The 19,068-nt window shown below is 37.3% G+C and overlaps 1 protein-coding gene across 4 annotated transcripts in view; it reads left to right on the forward strand.

Annotated features, from left to right (window-relative positions):
- acsl6 (acyl-CoA synthetase long chain family member 6) overlaps window positions 1-18,393 on the forward strand; it is a 37,340-nt gene extending 18,947 nt beyond the window's left edge. For 3 of the 4 annotated variants that reach the window (XM_042007602.1, XM_042007603.1, XM_042007604.1), the window contains exons 5-21: window positions 89-190; window positions 394-493; window positions 1,244-1,422; window positions 3,262-3,294; window positions 3,808-3,859; window positions 6,317-6,390; window positions 6,697-6,774; window positions 10,062-10,196; window positions 10,587-10,721; window positions 11,258-11,353; window positions 11,844-11,916; window positions 14,293-14,381; window positions 14,604-14,720; window positions 14,809-14,952; window positions 15,115-15,216; window positions 15,309-15,380; window positions 16,642-18,393. In XM_042007602.1, coding sequence (XP_041863536.1) covers window positions 89-190; window positions 394-493; window positions 1,244-1,422; window positions 3,262-3,294; window positions 3,808-3,859; window positions 6,317-6,390; window positions 6,697-6,774; window positions 10,062-10,196; window positions 10,587-10,721; window positions 11,258-11,353; window positions 11,844-11,916; window positions 14,293-14,381; window positions 14,604-14,720; window positions 14,809-14,952; window positions 15,115-15,216; window positions 15,309-15,380; window positions 16,642-16,782 — 1,722 coding nt within the window. In that variant the 3' untranslated portion in view covers window positions 16,783-18,393. The remainder of the gene's footprint in view (window positions 1-88; window positions 191-393; window positions 494-1,243; window positions 1,423-3,261; window positions 3,295-3,807; window positions 3,860-6,316; window positions 6,391-6,696; window positions 6,775-10,061; window positions 10,197-10,586; window positions 10,722-11,257; window positions 11,354-11,843; window positions 11,917-14,292; window positions 14,382-14,603; window positions 14,721-14,808; window positions 14,953-15,114; window positions 15,217-15,308; window positions 15,381-16,641) is intronic. The other variant, XR_006012874.1, reaches the window with a different exon arrangement.
- The last annotated feature ends 675 nt before the right edge of the window (window positions 18,394-19,068 follow it).

The following is a 19,068-nucleotide window of genomic DNA, read 5'->3' on the forward strand; positions in this document are numbered from 1 at the left end:
CTCTCTCTCTCTCTCTCTCTCTCTCTCTCTCTCTCTACTTGGATGTTTAACTCAGTATTTGTTTGGTTTTGTTCTGCTTGGTCCACAGGTGACAGCCCGGGCAGAGCATCTGGGCTCAGGCCTGCTTCACCAGGGCTGCCAGCCCAACCCCAGCCAGTTCATTGGTGTGTTTGCTCAGAACAGACCTGAGGTAACTTCCTCTCTTTAAATAATTCATGACGTTTCTCCCTTTATTTGTCTTTAGCTCTCATCTTCTCTGTTGTGCACTGGCTGGTTCTCATTGAATGATAAACTGTATTGACTCTGTCATTGAATGTAAAGTAAGAAAAAGGTAAAAGGATCTGTCCAGAATTTCTATGGAAGTATGAAGCTTGCTCTGTATGTGATTTGCAGTGGATCATCTCAGAGTTAGCTTGCTACACCTACTCCATGGTGGTGGTTCCCCTTTATGACACACTAGGCGCAGATGCTATACGGTTCATCATTAACACCGGTAAGAACACACACATCGATTAGAGACAAAACCATACCAGTGAATAAATGGCAGCCATATAAACACAGCAAGAAAATGAATGACAGAAGATCTCTTCTTGAGTTTGAGGTGTGAAAACAGACTTCACTTCATTAAAGGAATCAGACATTAAGTCTGCAGTGTCTTAATCAAATGACACTGAGATGGCTTTTTATTTCCGACACATAAAGCATGTGTTTGGATTTTGAAACAGCAGCTTAACTGAGTGAGTATGATTGACTCAAGCAGAAGATTTTATCAGTGGAGCTTTTCCCATTGGTGGAGCATCTTTATCCTTTTTTCACAGTGAAACTTCCTGAATTAAAGCATATTTAAATCCTGATATCAACATATAAACTGTCATAATGCCATTCTGCAATGCAACATGTAATGTGTCTTAAGTTCATTATTAAACTGAGCTTGCTTAAAAATGTGAGACTGGACCCATCAATGTGTGGTTGACAGGACATGTAGTGTTATTAATGGGGGGCGAGGGGTCATTTATTAAACCTGATTTGCTTCAAATAAAAAGCATATGGTGAACTAGCTTGTCTTAATGATATGGACATTTTAAATTGACTCTTAACCCTTGTAGATCATAATTACTCAAAACCTAACTGAATACCAACTCCACGTGTGTTTTCTTTTTTTTGTGTCTTTCCTCTTTATTTCTTTTTTTTTACTGATATTCACACAAGATGTGTGTGCACTTGTGTGCTTGTTTCATTTCAGCTGACATCTCCACAGTCATCTGCGACAAAATGGAGAAAGCTAAGGTGCTTTTGGAAAATGTGGAACGGAAAGAGACTCCCCGCCTCCAAAGAATCATCCTAATGGATGCCTTTGACTCTGCTCTCGTGGACCACGGCGTAAGCTGTGGCGTCCATGTGCAGGCTCTCCAGGAAGTGGAGGTATGGCCATCACTGAAAAGTTATGAGGGATCCAAGAGAAAAATTTGAACAGCACAGATGCAAAATGTGTTTTGAGTAATACTGAATTTATGAAGTAGTCACAATCAAGTGAACTCTTCAGCGGTTTGGAAATAGTCAAATAGTCTCTTCTGAAATAGCTGTTGCAACATGTTTTTCCTTTATTGTCCTTAATAATGGTATTATGGCAGATACATAGTATGTATGTAAAATTAGTGCTCATATTCCAGCACATTCTAGCTCTCCATGCCTTTCAGCAGCTTTAACATTAACTAATAATATATTTGCAACATTGGCTGATCTTTAGTTGAAAATATTAAGTGCCTTCTGCAACAAGCATGTTTTCTGAACAGATATCATTCTTTTATATAGATGAGTTAGAAGTTGTCCTGGACTTATCAAGGATCAAGGAAACTTTATTATCCTGTGAGGGTAATTTGTTGTACAGCAAGCAGTAAAAACAATCTGTCAGCGCACAATCAAACAACAATAAATATCTAAAAGGACTATGATATATAGATAAGAAAAAAAAACTACTTGTTCAGCTTGTGCAACAGGGCAGAAACTGCAGGGACAAAAGAATATGTATGTATGTTAGTCTTGCATCTTGGTAGGATGTACCTGTGCCCTGATGATAATGTTTTATGTGAAGCACTCTGAATTGTCTTACAAATAAAATTTGCCTTGTCTTGCTTTGATGGAAGTAGCATGAAAACCCAGAAAGCTAAAGTAAACAGCCCCAAATCACACTACCTTTAAACAAAGGTCTTTAAGCTTGACATTGATTTCAGTCCAGAGACATAAACCTTGATTTGTCATGTCTACGTGGACACATATTTCCTAAATCTGAAATAATCAGATGAGAAATGATTCTGATTACAAATTTAAACAACTTGACTAGAAGATAGAAGATAAACTTGACTAAAGAAGAAACAAATTCTCCCACATTTCCATGTTGATTTGGATGACACACCTCTCAATAACATGTAAAAAAATAAATGAAATGAAAGATAAGTGAAATGTTTGCACAATGCATCCAATCTTCACTCATAAATCTTTGCTGATGTCCTTTTTAATAAAGTGCCAGTCCCAGCGGCACTTTATCTATACTACCACCTTCTGGCTTATGTTTAATCCTTCCCATCATTTTTCATTAATCCACTGTGTGCACAGAAAAAAAACAAGGAGGAAAACATTGAATTAAATTTTAACATGGATTTAGGTGTGCCTCTGTATGTGATTTTAATTTATATCCAGCTGGATCAGGTGGTGAGATGTTTATTTCATGTTAGGGTCCATGTAAATACACCATGTGAAACAGTATTTCATTCAAACGCTTTTCCCACATTTCCCACAGGTAGATGCAGCTACCTCATAATTTTGCACTCTAGTATTAGTTGTGTCCCAGCTATGCACAAAATAACATGCTATTTGCAGCCCATCATAACAAAGCACTGCTAAGATTTGTTCGCAGACACGAACAAACAGGACGAGCATAAGCAAAATGAGATTTTTATCTGCTCGTCTCTTGCATTAAAGAATTTAAGTAATGCTTCAGTCACAAAAGTGAACAGGAGTGTTGCCATTCCTCTTTGTCTGCGGTGACACATTGACAGTAAATCAATTACTGTAAACAGACAAAAGAAACTGATCCAGCAGACAGTGGTGTCAAAGTCATAATGAGAGTCCTTTTACACTGTCTATGAAATTATCTGCTTTCCTGCAAGGAAGAGCAAAGACAAAAGACAAAACTAATAGTTATTCTTTATCCAACGTCATGTTTACTTGTAATGGTTATTTTTCATTTTGTTTTTTTTACAGGCTCTGGGCAGAGAGCACTACAGAAAACCCATAGTAAGTATGACTACAAAATAAATATATCTGTGCTAATAGATCTTATACAAACAATGATGTTTCTAAGAGGATAAATAGGCATTTTACATAAATATCATTCCTCACAGATAACATGAAAGCAGTTTTATTCCCTTTATATTTGTGTTTCGGAAAAAAGTGGGGAAAAAGGGTCAAAACCAACATGACCATAATATTACATCACTAAAGTTAATTGTGTTCAACAAGTCCTTAGGACTCCTGATAATTTAGATTATCTTTTATAGAGATTACATCAAAGCAAAACACATACATGTGTTGACAGGCCACATAATGAACACTGACAATTCTGTATGTCAGCACTTGTCACTCGACACTTGACATTCCCACCAATGACTTAAAAGGGAGAGAACCACGGACTTCACACGCAGCTCAACACCTCCAAATTTCAAGGATTTGTTCAATGCAAGTTAGAGTCCCATATCATGATAAGCTGCATGTTTTTGACTGATGCCACGTCTGGTTTTCCCCCCACAGCCACCAGCACCGGATGACCTGTCTATTGTATGTTTCACCAGTGGAACCACAGGTAATTGTTGTGTAATTTGTGCCCAATTCATGTACCAGTTGTGTTTGGTGCTTGAAAGTTGCTCCCTTTTAGGATACAGGTGATGCTGCAAACCATTAACAATTCAAGAGGGTCAAAATCTCACCTCACACCCTGCCCAGTGAGATAGTTTGCATCTATATAACTAGCTGAATACCACATGTTAAAAGAAAATATGGACATAAGTTTTGAATTTGTTGATCACAAAGTAAATTAAATCAAACTAAATCTAGATAAAGAGAGTTCTTAGTACTGTATGTCCGACTGTGAAAATTTGACATATCAATTATAGCACAGCAAACATTTGAATAACTGCATTCATATTAAAAAACAAGCGGGCACAAACAAGATGGCTTGGATCTGAATTTGGCCCAGCTTCCTAGAGAAATCCTGCTAGTTATTAGATTTGTTATAACACTGCCAAGACCATCCTGGGTCCTAACAGTCAACAGTCTGCACATATGGTGCCACACTTTGAGTTAAGGATATGCTGAAACTGTTAGTAGTTGCATTGCAGCTAATTTAATTTTACAGACCACCATCTTTGCAGTTACCGCTTTAAAATATTCATCAAAACAACTTTTTCCTTTAAAAAATGCTGTTGCATGAGTAGTAAACCTTCTGCAGAGAGAGTTAAAGTATTTTAACACCCAAAGCTATTTTTTGTCGACCTGGCATCGTTATCCTACATATCACTGCAGGATAACAGCCAAAACAAATACTTTTTTAACACAAACAGCATTGTTTGGGTTTACATTTATATTTGTCGTGGCTTTCTTATTAAATATTACACCAATTTTAAATATTTTAGGTTTTATTAACCATTTCCAAAGTAAAAGTTCTGAAAATGTGGCCGGTATTTAACAATACTTGAATTTTGCTTTTGCATTTATATACAGCACTTGCTCATAAACAAAGGTTCAGGCTCACTGATTCCACCTTTGGTATAAAACCTGTTCTCCCAGCTGAACATCTTTGTTTAAGTAAGGATTATAAAGCAGTTATGAACTTTTTACATTTACGTAAGCTTTATTAAAGCTCCTAAATGGTACACACTTATGAGCATTTTTAAGAAAGAACATGTGTAAACTGTGGTCCTTACTGCTTAATGTAGCATCCCACCACCAACAGGAACGTGTGACAAAAACCAGCTGCCCTTTGTTTTCTAGATGCTGATGACATGTGACTTAGCGGAAGCAGCATTTACACCACTGAGCTATGGCAAACCACCCATCCAAACTGGCATCACTCTGGTTAAAATAAAAACAAAGATAAATAATTAGAAAATTGAGGAGACCAAGAGAATACTTTGACCTCCTTAGCAATTTATGTTTTAAGGAAATCTGGGAAGCAGTTTAGGATCTTATCAAACTAGAGATAAGAAACAGGGATTTACTGTAAATCTTTTCTGTTAACGGTAGGCAAATCATCTAACAGTAAGAGGGTAATTTGCCCTCCCTTCATGATATAAAAGCTCCATGCCCGATACTCCAGCTTGTTCTGTCATGTCAGACTCATGGAAACATGAAAGCAGGTCTGGTTTTTAGGGAAGATCTCACCCTGCAGCAGCGCCAGCTGCTGAAACCGACATACAGAGCAACAAAAACGAGGTCGTCTGAGGACTAGCTGGTGTCGGTTTACAAAGTGTCACCAGCAGCAAACTCTGCCATCTTCTGGCATGAGAGACGCCTGCAACCACCCCAGCATAGGGTTAAATTAGCCATCCTCAACCAGCATTTCTTAAGAATCCCTTCCTTGTTTGTTGCGACACCTATTCAGCGCTTGGCTGACATGATTGCTTGCAGCTGTGGGTAGCAGTTTTCAAAAAAAGGAAGCTTTATTTTAAGAGTTATTGCTTCATAAAAACCACAATGGGAATGTGTGTGTTTGTCTGTGCCAACATGACTAAGCTATGGAATGACCAGTAATTGAGTAAATAATCATCATAGTGTTTTACAATAAATGCCAAACACTTCAATAGTAAGTTTATTAAAGGGCAACTGATGTTTTAAGTTTTAACAGAGTGATGACTAATTCCCCTGTTGAGGCAGATCCGTCTGTCTGTCTGTCTTGTCCATCAGTGTTGTGCACTATAACTACTTACAGAGATTGTTCTAGTCCATTCATTAAATTATATAAATGTAGCATTTGTCTTTGCTTTACACTTTTAAAGTGTCACACCCTATTAACTCTATACCTGGCACTGTTCACTGTACACAGCCAGAAACACAACACAAAACCTTCTTTTGTAACTCAATCTAGACTTTTCAGGACATGAAATGTGAGTAAAATTCCCAAGAAAAGTCCTGAGGGAAGTGTATTTTCTAAGTTAGCCTCCTTTTGCCAACTTGAATGACACATTGGGTGCACCCTTCGCAAGTGCGAGTTTACTCATGATATTTCTGTGTGCTTTTTCTTCTTATGTGTCTGCTTACTCAGGAAATCCAAAGGGAGTCATGCTCACCCATGGAAATGTGGTGGCGGATTTCTCAGGCTTCCTTAAAGTGACAGATGTGAGTTACCCTCACTTGTTTTCCCCTTTGAATTCATGTCCATCCTTTTAGTCATTTCTGATGAGTTAGTAAAACTCTAACCCCAAACTCAATCTTTAATATTACAACTGTCAAATTAAATCAGCTGTCAGTGGGTTTCTGCCTCAGCATGCAGCTCACTGCAGTTCCTGCAACTGAAAACACATAGTTAAAGATAAAGTGGTGACAAATGATTTTTGCTTTAAGAAACAGCTTCTGTTCTAATGTTGGGATGTGGCGTTTATCATTTTTAAGTCATCTGATTGTTTCCTTTCTTGTGTCCTGCAGAAAGTTATTTTCCCAAATCAAGATGATTGCCTCATTTCCTTCCTGCCGCTGGCTCACATGTTTGAGAGACTCATTGAGGTAAACTGGCTGAGCTGACATCTGTAACTACAAGAATGTGTTTATTAGTTTCAGGATGTTAGCGTGGGCAAAGGAAGAATCTTTGTATGAAGTAAGGCATTGAAGGTGAGGGATAATTGCTGAGTGGGTGAGCAGCAGGAAGAGAGGCTTGGTCTTTACTTTTTAGTCTCCTTTCCTCAGTTTCGTTTCCCAGCAATGACGTGTTGCTTTACTTCATAGCCTAAGGAACAACACAGGGCATGAGAGAGGCTTCAGTTGCTTTCATAAACTGTGTTATTAAAAGTAACAAGGATAAGACAGATAATCGGAGAAAGCATTTACATGGAGGGGAGAACCCATTTATTGCAAAACATGTATTTACCTCCAGTTTAGTCCTCCATTACTGCCTCCCACTATACTTTGAAGAAGATTTGATTGTTTATGTGGGAATTTTTCCACTGAGAGCCTCTGTGATGAGAGCATGTAATGCATTTTTAAGTTTCACTTTTAGTCAGAATTTTATTGTTGGAAAGCCAGTAGTATTTCTAATATTTTCCATCCCACTGCCTGTCTGCAGGTGCAATAGTAACAGACATGCAATGCAAAAAAACAGTAAGAGGATGAGTACCTACATGCCCAGAGATCTTCCAAAGATCCTTCACCCCTGTACAAAAACTCTAATTGACTTTAGGTTGTGTTAAGACATCTGATTAGTGCAAAAACTAAGTAACCAAGTTTCGATTTACTTTAATCTCTGCATTTAGTAGTGAGGTGATGGAGGAATAAAGTATAGTTGAGGATTGGTGAAGATAGTAGTTGTTACTCCAAACTGACAGAAAACAAGAGGCACGAGCAGAGAAATCCACACCAAGATTCCAAATGAACAGATCAGGTTGTTTAACCCATTCAGATCTGATTTAACATGATGTGTTTGGTGCAGCAGGACAATGCATGAAAGCTTTAAATACACTGTGACAAATAATGTTTTATAGAAAATATACTGAAGATTTAAACTGATTTCTTCTAGTTTCTTCACAAGCTGACAAAATAAAGGTTTTGGTAGACAGATTGAAAAAACAAAAGACAAAAAATCAATAGTACCCCCTTAAAAAAAAAAAAAAAAATTGTTCTGTCATATAAACACAGGAGTTATCAACACTGCTGTCCTTTTCCATAAACAGTTCACCTTTTCCTGCTTTGTATTGTCCTATCATCTCCCCAAATGCATTGTGAATGCAATAATATTCAGCAAGAAGTGGCTGTCCTTTTATTAAGGATTATTTGTGTTGACAATTTTAATACATGTAGAGCTGACTGTATAAGCCGAGAAGTTTGGGTGTGAGGGAAATCTTTTACGCGCAGCTCACTGGGTTTTTTCGGATCAGGTTTGGACTAACTGCTGACAGGAAATGTGTTTACTAATATTATAATACTCACTCAGCTATTCAGTATGGAGGTATAAAACTGGACATTAAATATTAAACAGATGTCATTTCTTTGTGTTACTTTTGTTTTTTTATTCGCCTAAAACAACCATAAGCTTCACAGAATGTTTCTTAATGCTAGTACAGCTCAGGTTTCTACCTTATTTTCAGTGTGTCAGACATGTTTGACTAATTGGCGCTGCATTAGGTAGAACCTAATTTGGTTGCTCGCAGTACGCAGCAGCAATGTCAGAAGCGGGAGACTTAGACACAGACAAGCAGGAAACCACCTAACTTCCCCAGAAAGCAGCGCAACCAGTCACACAATAGCACAAAATTCCACAGTGTCTCATAAACACACAGCTACATATCTGACATCTGTGATGCCTCACATGAATAAATAAATAAAAAATAGAAAACAACAGAGTACAGTTGTTGTGATTTGCTGTATCCTTACACAGCTTGAAAAACTAAGAAATCTGCATGTAGTACTTCTTTTTTTTTTTAGTATAGTTTCTAAACAGCAGCCCTTAACCTCAACCTCTGAAAATGTCCAAACCTGGAAATGTTTTCCAAAGGAATCTGTGGCATTTGTGAAGAACAAATACTTCGAAGGCCAGACGAATTTAGTACACAGGAATCCTTACTGTAAATGATGCAAACTTCTTATAAGTGCATTACTTTTCTGATGTCTTTTTTTTTTTATTGTGTTTTAAATTTACTGATGAGAAGCAGCTCATTAAAGAGTAACTAAAGTTGCACCAACATGAGTTAGTTTCCTGTCAGAGTTTCTCACACAAACTTTATGAACGTATCATGAAAGGTCTTACCACAAGATTACAGCACAGTGCTTTGTTGCAAAGCAGTAACTAAGATATTAGTATAACATGCATGTAGAAATAATTTTTTTTAGTGTTCCCACGCTATGCATCAGAGCTGCCTAGTGTTTGTTTTTTGTTTTTTTGTCTACATTTAGTTATCTTGAACCACTCGGTGTTCTGCAGATAAAGAAATGGAGTGAACAACTGTACTGAACACTTAAACTAATTTCACTTAGCTGCTCAAGCTAAAAAAAGAAAAAAAATCAGTGTTGCATGTACAATAATCTGTCAGTCTATTTGTGATGACCATCATATGAGCTAGTCATGGGGCCATTTTTTATGCAAGGCAGTTATTTCCTCTTTTTCTTCTTTAAAACTCAGTATATGAAAACTAACTTTGTATATTTACATAAGTGTTGTGTTTTAGTAGAAATGTAATATGAAAAATAAATGGAAAATTCAAATATTGCAACACTATTAATTAAATTCTATTCTGTTTGTGAGACAAAGTGCAGATCATAATGTGCATAACTTCTTCTTTGTGTCTAATAACCACAGACAATCTTAACACATCATCAGTCCTTTAAACACTAATCTGAAAACAACACTGAAACATTAAGAGTCCCGTGTAATGTTCCCCTTTTATCTAAATTACTTGAAACTTGTGTGTGGGAACGACAACCCACACTCACAAGTGGCATTTACCATGAAAAAAAAACGTGATATTTACGAAAAGTGTGATGAAATATACAAAGACTGGTATTGCAATAGAAACTGAGACTAATGCTTGTAAGCTTATTTTATTAGATCTTACCCATCAGTGGTGGTTATTATAGTTTCTGTGCCAGTATGTCCGCCAGGTGATGTCACACTTTGAATAAAAGTTTTATTTTTGATCTATTGAGTATACAAATCAGGTTTCTTTCCATTTATTATCTTACTGTCTTTTTGTAATATAGTTTTGTGATTTTTATTCTTACATATCATACCACCTTTTTCTATGTTGTTGTTTCTTCTTGCAAAGATATCAGATAGTTAATATTATTTGTGTCTGCCCATACAGTCTGTGGTGTACTGCCATGGAGGACGAATCGGTTTCTACCAGGGTGACATCCGTCTCCTGTCAGATGACATGAAGGCCCTGCGGCCGACCATTTTCCCCGTGGTGCCTCGGCTGCTCAACCGCATGTATGACAAGGTAAGATAAACCCAAACAGAAGGCTGTTAAAGAAACCGCACCCTGTCCTGTTCAATGTTAGTTTATTCGGTTTAAATTGGTACCATTTCAAAAACTGATCATTGATCTGACACAAACATCAAAATAAAATCTAATTATAGATCTTTTGTAACTCTGTATCTGTAGTTTAAATGACATGTCTAGTTTCTACAAAGTCCTCTTTTGCTTTTTATAACTTAATTTCGAAGTGGGAGTTGTAACGGAGAATCAAACGAGATGAAGTACTTTGATTTGTTCTCAGAAGACCTGTAATTCAGGGCAGTTTACATAAGCAAAGCTAAATGCTTTAAACTGCAGAAAATGGCAGGGTTTGTGTCCAGAGAAGACATGTGTGTAATCTCTCCTCCACAGATTTTCAGCCAGGCAAACACCCCCTTGAAGCGTTGGTTGCTCAACTTTGCTGCAAAGAGAAAAGGTGCTGAACTCACCAGAGGAATCATTCGCAGTGACAGCATGTGGGACAAAATCTTCTTCAGTAAGATTCAGGTAAACAGAGTTTCTTCCCGTAAGCGCAACATGGAAGCCCAGCAGGTCAGACTGTGTCCTAACCAAACTGTGACTAAGTGCCGCTGGAAAAACAACAGCCTTTTACAGGATGAAGTATTTCATAACTGAAGACCAGCAACAGCTCAATCATTTATTGTTAATTTACAAGCAGTAACTAGAACATATTGAAGGAGCAAGCAGCTTTAATAGCTGTTGATATATTACCCTGTATTGTGGTTAATTTATAAAATAATTCATGGTAATTTTTCCAAGACATGGTCCTTAAGCATTTTCCTACAACATTAAGCATTCATGACAAAAGAAAGGTTCAAATAAAGGGGAAATTTACTTTCAGTATTGTTTAGTAAGGGCTTATTTGCCTAATTAGGACTGTAGGGGTGGTTTGTTTCGTTTTTATTGATTGGCTTTTTTCAGATTCTTCTTAATATTGTTTTAAATACAGATTTTGTCAACAATCTTTTAGAATATTTTAAAACGAGTCCTTTGAATGAATTTTGTTTTCACACTTTGTACAGGCCAGCTTGGGAGGAAGACTGAGGATGATTATAACAGGAGCAGCTCCTACCTCACCCACTGTCCTGGGATTCCTCAGAGCAGCTCTGGGATGCCAGGTCAGACCCTCAATACCACTCACACTATGCATACACTTACATATACTGCATGTTTTCTATTTTTATACTAATAAGGAGCCTCTTTAACTTAAAAACCTTTATATTCCCTAACCCCAAACTCAGTCTTTAATATTACAACTGTCAAATTAAATCAGCTGTCAGTGGGTTTCCATCTCAGCATGCAGCTCACTGCAGTTCCTGCAACTGAAAACACATAGTTAAAGATAAAGTGGTGACAACTGAGGTGCATTTAGCTGCTAAACACACAGTATTTTCCCTTGGGAGAGGGTTAAAACTGAAGGTTGACCCACTAAGCAGTTGAAAAAACTTAATGTCCACAGTCCAAATGACAGAAACAAGCACTGCTACCATCAAAACAGAAAACATGCACAGTCACATGTGATCGTAATTTATGCTAATTTCTGCACATTAGCTCAGTACAATAACAGTAAGATTCTTCACAGCCTCAGCATTGTGCTTGTCTGTGTAGGTGTACGAGGCATATGGCCAGACAGAGTGCACAGCAGGCTGCACCTACACCACACCCGGAGACTCGACCTCAGGTGAGTGTGTTTGTTTGCAGCAAGCCTACAAAACACAGACTGATTCTTATCTCTGCTCAAATCACCAGACTTGTTTATTTGATCCAACCTTTTGCTCAAAGGTCAAAAAGTGAAGACAATGAGTAGTAAATTTATGGAAATAAACAACTTCCACACTTAAAGGGAGCTTTTAGCTGATATCGTGTTAACAGGCAAAACCTTCCACAAGCTGTATTTGCTCGACTCCCAGTGACTGATTTACAGATAGTGTGGGTTGGGCGGGGGGCAGCAAGAATGACTGGGAGGCTGCTTGTCCGCAATCTTTAGGAGGAAAAAGGGAGAGGCCCGGAAGGATGAGACATAGATAAAACAGCTGCCAACTCAGCTTTGGTTATTTTCTAAATCAACAAGCTTGTACAAAAGAACCAGAAGCTATTACTGCCTAAATATAAAAATACCTCTTGTGTATTGTGTGGTGTTGGATCCCGTGGAAATGATCAAATTTTCCATGCAACCTCTGTGATGTCATCTCACCTTAAAACCCATGGATAACTGTATAAATGTATTTTTCTGACATTATAAGGCCTTAGAATTCAAGATGGCAAAAACAAAAACTGTATGTTGCACTTATTCTTGTTTATAAACTGGAGGAAAAAACTTTTTTTTTTTTTTTTTTTAGCTTTATATAGTCTTAGCAGGGGAATAATTGTATCATGTTGTTGGTGGTCAATACCAGTGTCATGACTTGGCTGATCAGTCAACAAAGCTAATGAAAAAAGGTTCTACAGTTTTGGGCCAACTGCATACATAAACCAGAGCCTTTGATTGGAGCAGGCAGAGTGTATACAAACACAATAATGCCGGATGCTCACTGAAGATGAAATGCCACACAAATGGCTCTCAGCTACAGTGTAATGTTCCTGGGAAAATGAATTGTGTTTTGTTAAAATGCTAGGTTTCTAGTGACCACACAGTGTAGGCAGAGCTTTAAAACCACAAGGTTTGGTATAAAAGGGTTTAGTAGGTAATTTGTAGTGACGACCTTGATCTTTATTACATGACATACTAAACCCACGTCATTCCTGAACAAACAGATAGATTCAAATTCTGAGACCAGGATGCAGTAAACGTAAAAGTCAACATATGGAACTGTGTATCATTTCTTCATTACAACTGTCTGTTTATTTTATTTCTATTTATTTATTTATTTAGCCCTGTGCATATTTTTTGAGCCTGTACTCAAAAACTACATACTAATAAAATGAATATATTTCTGCAACCACAAAGTCTGTTTGAACACTTTTGAAGTCATAGTAAAGGGGACACTTGTGAGATTTGTTAAGATGTGTAAATATCAGTACATGTGTTACTGGTGAAGAATAAATAAAGGTTCACCGTAGCACAAATAAAGGTTTTAAGTCCAAACCAACCCCAACACTTTCAGATAATTATGAATATTCATTTGGAATGATGCAGCTGTAACTTTAAACTTCTATAAAATCATAGAATATGTAAACATCAGCTCTGATAAAGTGAAGCAGGTTAAGCTCTTAAACATCACCCTTTTATTTCCTTTTACAAACCCAGCAGCAATATGGTAAGGCCTTGTTGTAAAGAGTTTAAGGTAACAAGAAAAGATTTTTTTATATATATCTTTCTAATAATAATAGGCATATGCAATAATCTCCTGAGTCACAACTTTGACTCAGCTCTGTGCATTCAGGTATTTTTTCCATATTTTTGTATGAAATGTCATGTTTTTGTCTCTCTAACTATCAGACAGAGTTGGAACTTTACAATTCCCGCTCTGTAATAGGTACACTTTTAAGCATTGTGAAATATATTAACAAGAAAAAGTAGGTTTACAATTTGACTAGAGGCCTTTTTCCACCTTTGTTCCCCTGTGTAAGAGGGTGGGTCTGGCTGAAACAAACACTGAAAATTAGATGATATATAGCAGAACAAAAGACAGGACAGTATACCAAAATGTACAAACCATGTTCCTCAACCTGCTCCAAACCTGTTTCCTAAACCTGTTTTTAGAAAATAAGAGCCCGTTGTGTAACACTTACTGTAAGGACTGTCATCAAAATGTAGTCTAGTTTCGCCCCCTGCTGCCTAGATTTTGTATTTGAGATGTTTTTGATACACTGTTGATTAATTTTCTGTTAGATTTAATAAAAACCATTTCAAAATTAATTTAATTCATGTAAGAAACTCACATATCAGATTTAATGAGCATCATGTGAATGTGGTCAATGAATTAGTCCTGAATTCCCTCTGCTGTTTAACAATGGAGAGTAAACCAAGCTGTAGGCCTAAAATGTTCAAATTTAGAGAGAGAAAAAAGAAAAAGATAGCTCAAATTCTTTTTTCTTCTCCTTAATGCACTAACAGGTCATGTTGGGGCCCCGCTGCCATGTAACCTCATCAAACTCGTGGATGTTCCTGAGAAGAACTACTTTGCTTCTAAGGGAGAAGGAGAGGTAAGGAAAGTAATCTCAAGAGTGAAAAAGATTACAAACAGGTTATTTAAACAGTTTGAAATGTTTCACTTAATATACTGCAACACAAATAGTTTTTATAAGCAGGATAAGCAGCTAACTTGTCAGACTTTGAACATCATGGTGTCTGTACAGGAGTTGGTGTATACTGTATACGCCACCTGTCGTCTTGAACATAGTGCTCTGCCTTCCTCTTTCATCTAGGTTTGCGTAAAGGGACCAAACGTGTTTAAGGGCTACCTCAAAGATCCAGAGAGAACTGCTGAGACTCTAGATCCAGACGGCTGGCTCCACACTGGAGACATCGGCAAATGGTTGCCTGTATGTAAACCCGACTTTAAGCACTGTAAAACAATAAGGCATTGATTCCCCCTTATCATATATCTTCTCAATCTGTTGTTTCCTGTAGAATGGCACGTTGAAGATCATTGACAGGAAAAAGCACATCTTCAAGTTGGCGCAGGGCGAGTACATCTCCCCTGAGAAGATCGAGAACATCTACATTAGGAGTGAACCAGTGGCACAGCTCTATGTTCATGGAGATAGTCTCCAGGTAAGGACGTCAACATAATCAACCGATGTCTTGATGTCACAGAAATCTTAAATTTGGATCAGGTCTCTTGCTCTGATTGTAGGTCTCCTAAATTAAATTTGTGGTCTGAAAGTATTCTGCATGTGTGCTTTGTGTTGATCCGTGTATTTCCTGCTGTTTCAGTCCTGTTTGGTAGGAATTGTGGTTCCTGACCCTGAAGTCATGCCTGAATGGGCCAAGAAAAAAGGCATCTTGGGTACCTACAAAGACCTGTGTAAAAACACGGTAAAAAAAAAACATCACTGAAACACTCATACTCCAGTTTCCACTAGGAAAAATTTAGATTTAACAGTGACATCTTTCTTATTTGCTAACAGGAATTGAAAAGGGTAATCCTTGAAGATTTGGTGCGTCTAGGCAAAGCCAGTGGCCTCCACTCTTTTGAGCAGGTAAGGAAATCAGTATGGTGCCATGTTTTCACCCAAGTTACCAGGAACCTTTAATGCTGTGATCTGATTTCAAGGTACTGAAGGATCAACATCTGTTGTCTCTGTTCCCACTGCCAACTAATAACCTGTGGAAAATGGGCAAATCAGTCAGTTGTACTTTAAGATTAAGAGAAGCAATGTGCTCTTCTGTTTACTCCCCGTTTCAGAGCTCAGCTTCAGAGAGATCTTTAAATGAAAAAGAATTCAAAACTACAGTTAAGGAGGGGTTTAACCACAGCATGAATCATGTTTTGATTTACTTGAATTAGGCCAGCCTCCCACAGTGGAATAAAAATGTAAATGAAATTGAGATCTATGGCAGGCGACTTACAACATAAATATTCAGGCATTAAACACATAAAAAGTAAAATAAATGACTAAATAAAGAAAAAGATTGAATCTTGAAGTGGAATCTGGGGAAAAATAGTTGTTGTTGAAATGTGACTTTATTAGAGGCAAAGCCAGTCAATATTTGGTCTACAAACAAAAGTTTTCCACAGATGGCCATTTTATCAACATCTGCACTTAGACATGCAGTTCTCCAAAAAGCTAACAGCTTAGAGGCTCAAGATAGAAATGTTGGAAAAAGTTACAAACCATCAGGAGCAAACAATGACCAAATTTAATACAAAGACAACAAAATGCCAAAAACTATCAACAGTACTGATGAAAAGAACAGACAATGGTTGCATTGGACAATATTAATTATTTAACATTTAGTTTCAGTCCATCACAAAGCAGATCTTTGATTCCTATCTTTTCCACAGCAGAGTAAATCCAAAGAAACATCAACACTGACACAACCATGAGGTGCTTAAGATACTTCTGACACTGCCCCCAAGTGGCAGAAAAACACTATAACATTTAGAGAGCACGTTTCACAGATTTCCAAAGTTTTTCTAATATTGTATGTCGTAATATTATATATTTACATGTTGATCGTAAAAGATTAAACAAGCAGTCACATTAACAATTACATGCTGATGATTACAGTTAATATACATTATGTGAATGAGGTGACACAAAACTCTAGGAAGTAACACTTTAAAAGCTGTTTTAACACGAGAAAAAAAAATATTCATTTAAGCTATTTTGATCAATAAATTAAGCTTTTCTTAGCTTACCTGGTAACTCAGCGTAACCAGGTAAGCTCAGATGAGACTGACAATAATCTTGGTTCAATTCAATCTCTTTCCAATTTTTGACTGTTTTCCTTTTAAAGGTGAAGAACATCTACATCCACAACGAGATGTTTTCCATTGAGAACGGCCTCCTGACTCCGACGCTAAAGGCCAAGAGACCAGAACTGAAGGAATTCTTCAAGGCCAAGATTGACCAGCTCTATAGCAGTATCTCCATGTGAAGGCCAGCAGACCTAATTTTCCCTCGAGCATCCTGACACAAAGACCTACTTTTTACACCTGACCTGCTGCTGTAGGTCAAAAACGTGTCTCTCGAGGCTGAACATGCTTTGGGAAAGTAAACCAAAACTGGCCAAACTGTGGAAGAATTAAAATGGCTATGAAAAACAAATCAAAACCTGAAATAAAGTAAAACACGATGTATATTGTTATATCTATTTCCATCTTATTTATGCGTTTACTGTCACAAAATGAAACTGTATGTTAAAAGGATAGATCTTTACCTTCTCTGATTTACATGAGGAAGTAACACATCATTGCCAAAATGAGAACTGATGACATCTTTAATCACTTAGGAGCAAAATTCAGGTTGTCCTTTTAACAGATATTTTCATATTTTCCCACACAGTGAATGTGTATATAGAGGAAATATTTTTGATACAACAATGTTTATTGTTACATGCATTCAAAATATCTTGATTTGTTTTCATTTAGACATGTTAACTCTTCCCAACATTGTTCTCTGCTATTCATCCAAACAAATCATTGCTCAGTTTCATCCTGCATAGGTCACACTTAAAACATGAGCAGACCATCTCTACTTCCCATCATTCTCCTCTCTTCCTCATCAGTTTAAAGTTACAAGCCAACAACAAGTGGACATTAGTAATGCAGTTGTATGATGGCAAGTGTGATGTCGTAGTGTGTAGTGCAAGTTCAGGACATTTCTAAATGTGCTCCCTTTTGGACAGTAATGGTCTTCATCAACAGTCAAAAATGATATTCATTAAATAAGAAACCTGCTCACAGGGGTGCCAGTGGAAGAGTTATTCTGATCTTCCACAATTATGGAAAGCTATGTATAACCCCCGACATTGTGCACTTAGACAAAAAAATGTACATCCCGTTGAGTCAGGATTAGGATGATAAAGACAAAACAGCAGCTTCTGCCTTTCAAATAATTTTGTCTGCACCGTTTCATGTGGAGCATCACGATACCTGAGCCAGAAAATCACACGTCATGTCATTAGATTGTTCATTGCAGTAAGTCACCGCTACATGGTTGTGGTCAGACGTTCAGCATGCATGCACTTTGTTTAGTAAAAAACTGGCCCAGAGTAACTGTCATCAAACTCTACAGCTGGTGCAATCACAACTTTCTGTTTACCCGTCCTTGCACAAAGAGTATGTCAGGTCAAAAGAAGCAGGAAAAAAATAAAACAAAAAAGCTTCACCATGGCTCAGGGCAATGCATGCAGTTTGCCCTGCAATGCTGGGACCATTGACATTCGACTTGGGGGGGGGACTCTTTGGCCATTCAAAAGAAGGCTGTTCACATACAGCCACAGTTGCAAGTGCAGGCTATGTAACTTAGGCAAAGTTGATGATAAATTTCATTTAATGAGGGCAAATAGATCAAGCATCAACTTTAAAACAAAATAAACCTTATTTTGTTGAATGGGTTTACATGTAGAAGTAATGTCTAAGCTTTTAAAGTTGATTACCGTCCCAAAGCATAAACAATGCGGATGTACATAAATGAGGACAGCTAGATGTAAGCATATTTATTAAATCAACGGTTTGAATGGATTTTTTTCCCTCTTTGCGTGTAGTAAGACGAATTGTACTTATTTATTTATCTATTCTGCTGTAAATGGAATCAGCACCATATCCTTGTAATGATTGAGTGCAGCAAAAGGAAGAGGGAGGGTGGGGAATAGGTGGAGGGCAGTGAAATAAAAGATATTCTGGAATGATTTTAAACTGGTGTTTCTTTTTTTCATTGTCTGATTAATGGAACATGTTTCTCTATATGCATTTTTATAGTGTCTAGTCGTATTGATCACTGAGCCACATTCACCTGTTTGCGCAGGCATTTATACAGCACTTCTTACTCTATACAGCCCTTTCTTTTTTCTCAAACCCATACAGTGTTTTTTCTCTATCATACTCATGAACACACTTTGGTGAATCTGGGTATGATGTGTTTTCAGCATTGATGTGAACCACCAAGCTACTGACTGGTAGAAGACTGCTTTTCATCCAGAGCCACAACAGGCCAAAAAAGAAGAAGTCAGCATAACAATCTGGGACAAATACTCATATTGTTTACTTGTTATCAGCACCATGTTATTTCCTTCTATTTCCTTTCTATTAAACTCTTCCTTGGCAAAACAGCCTGCACCGCACTATCAGACTATCATTCTGCTTGCAATGGAAGCAAAAACGTAGAGAATGTCAAGAAATGAACAAAAAAAGTACTAAAATTAAATGGAAAAAAAATAGTA

Source organism: Melanotaenia boesemani, chromosome 15, assembly GCF_017639745.1.
Source record: "Melanotaenia boesemani isolate fMelBoe1 chromosome 15, fMelBoe1.pri, whole genome shotgun sequence".
In the NCBI taxonomy this organism is placed as follows: Eukaryota; Metazoa; Chordata; class Actinopteri; order Atheriniformes; family Melanotaeniidae; genus Melanotaenia; species Melanotaenia boesemani.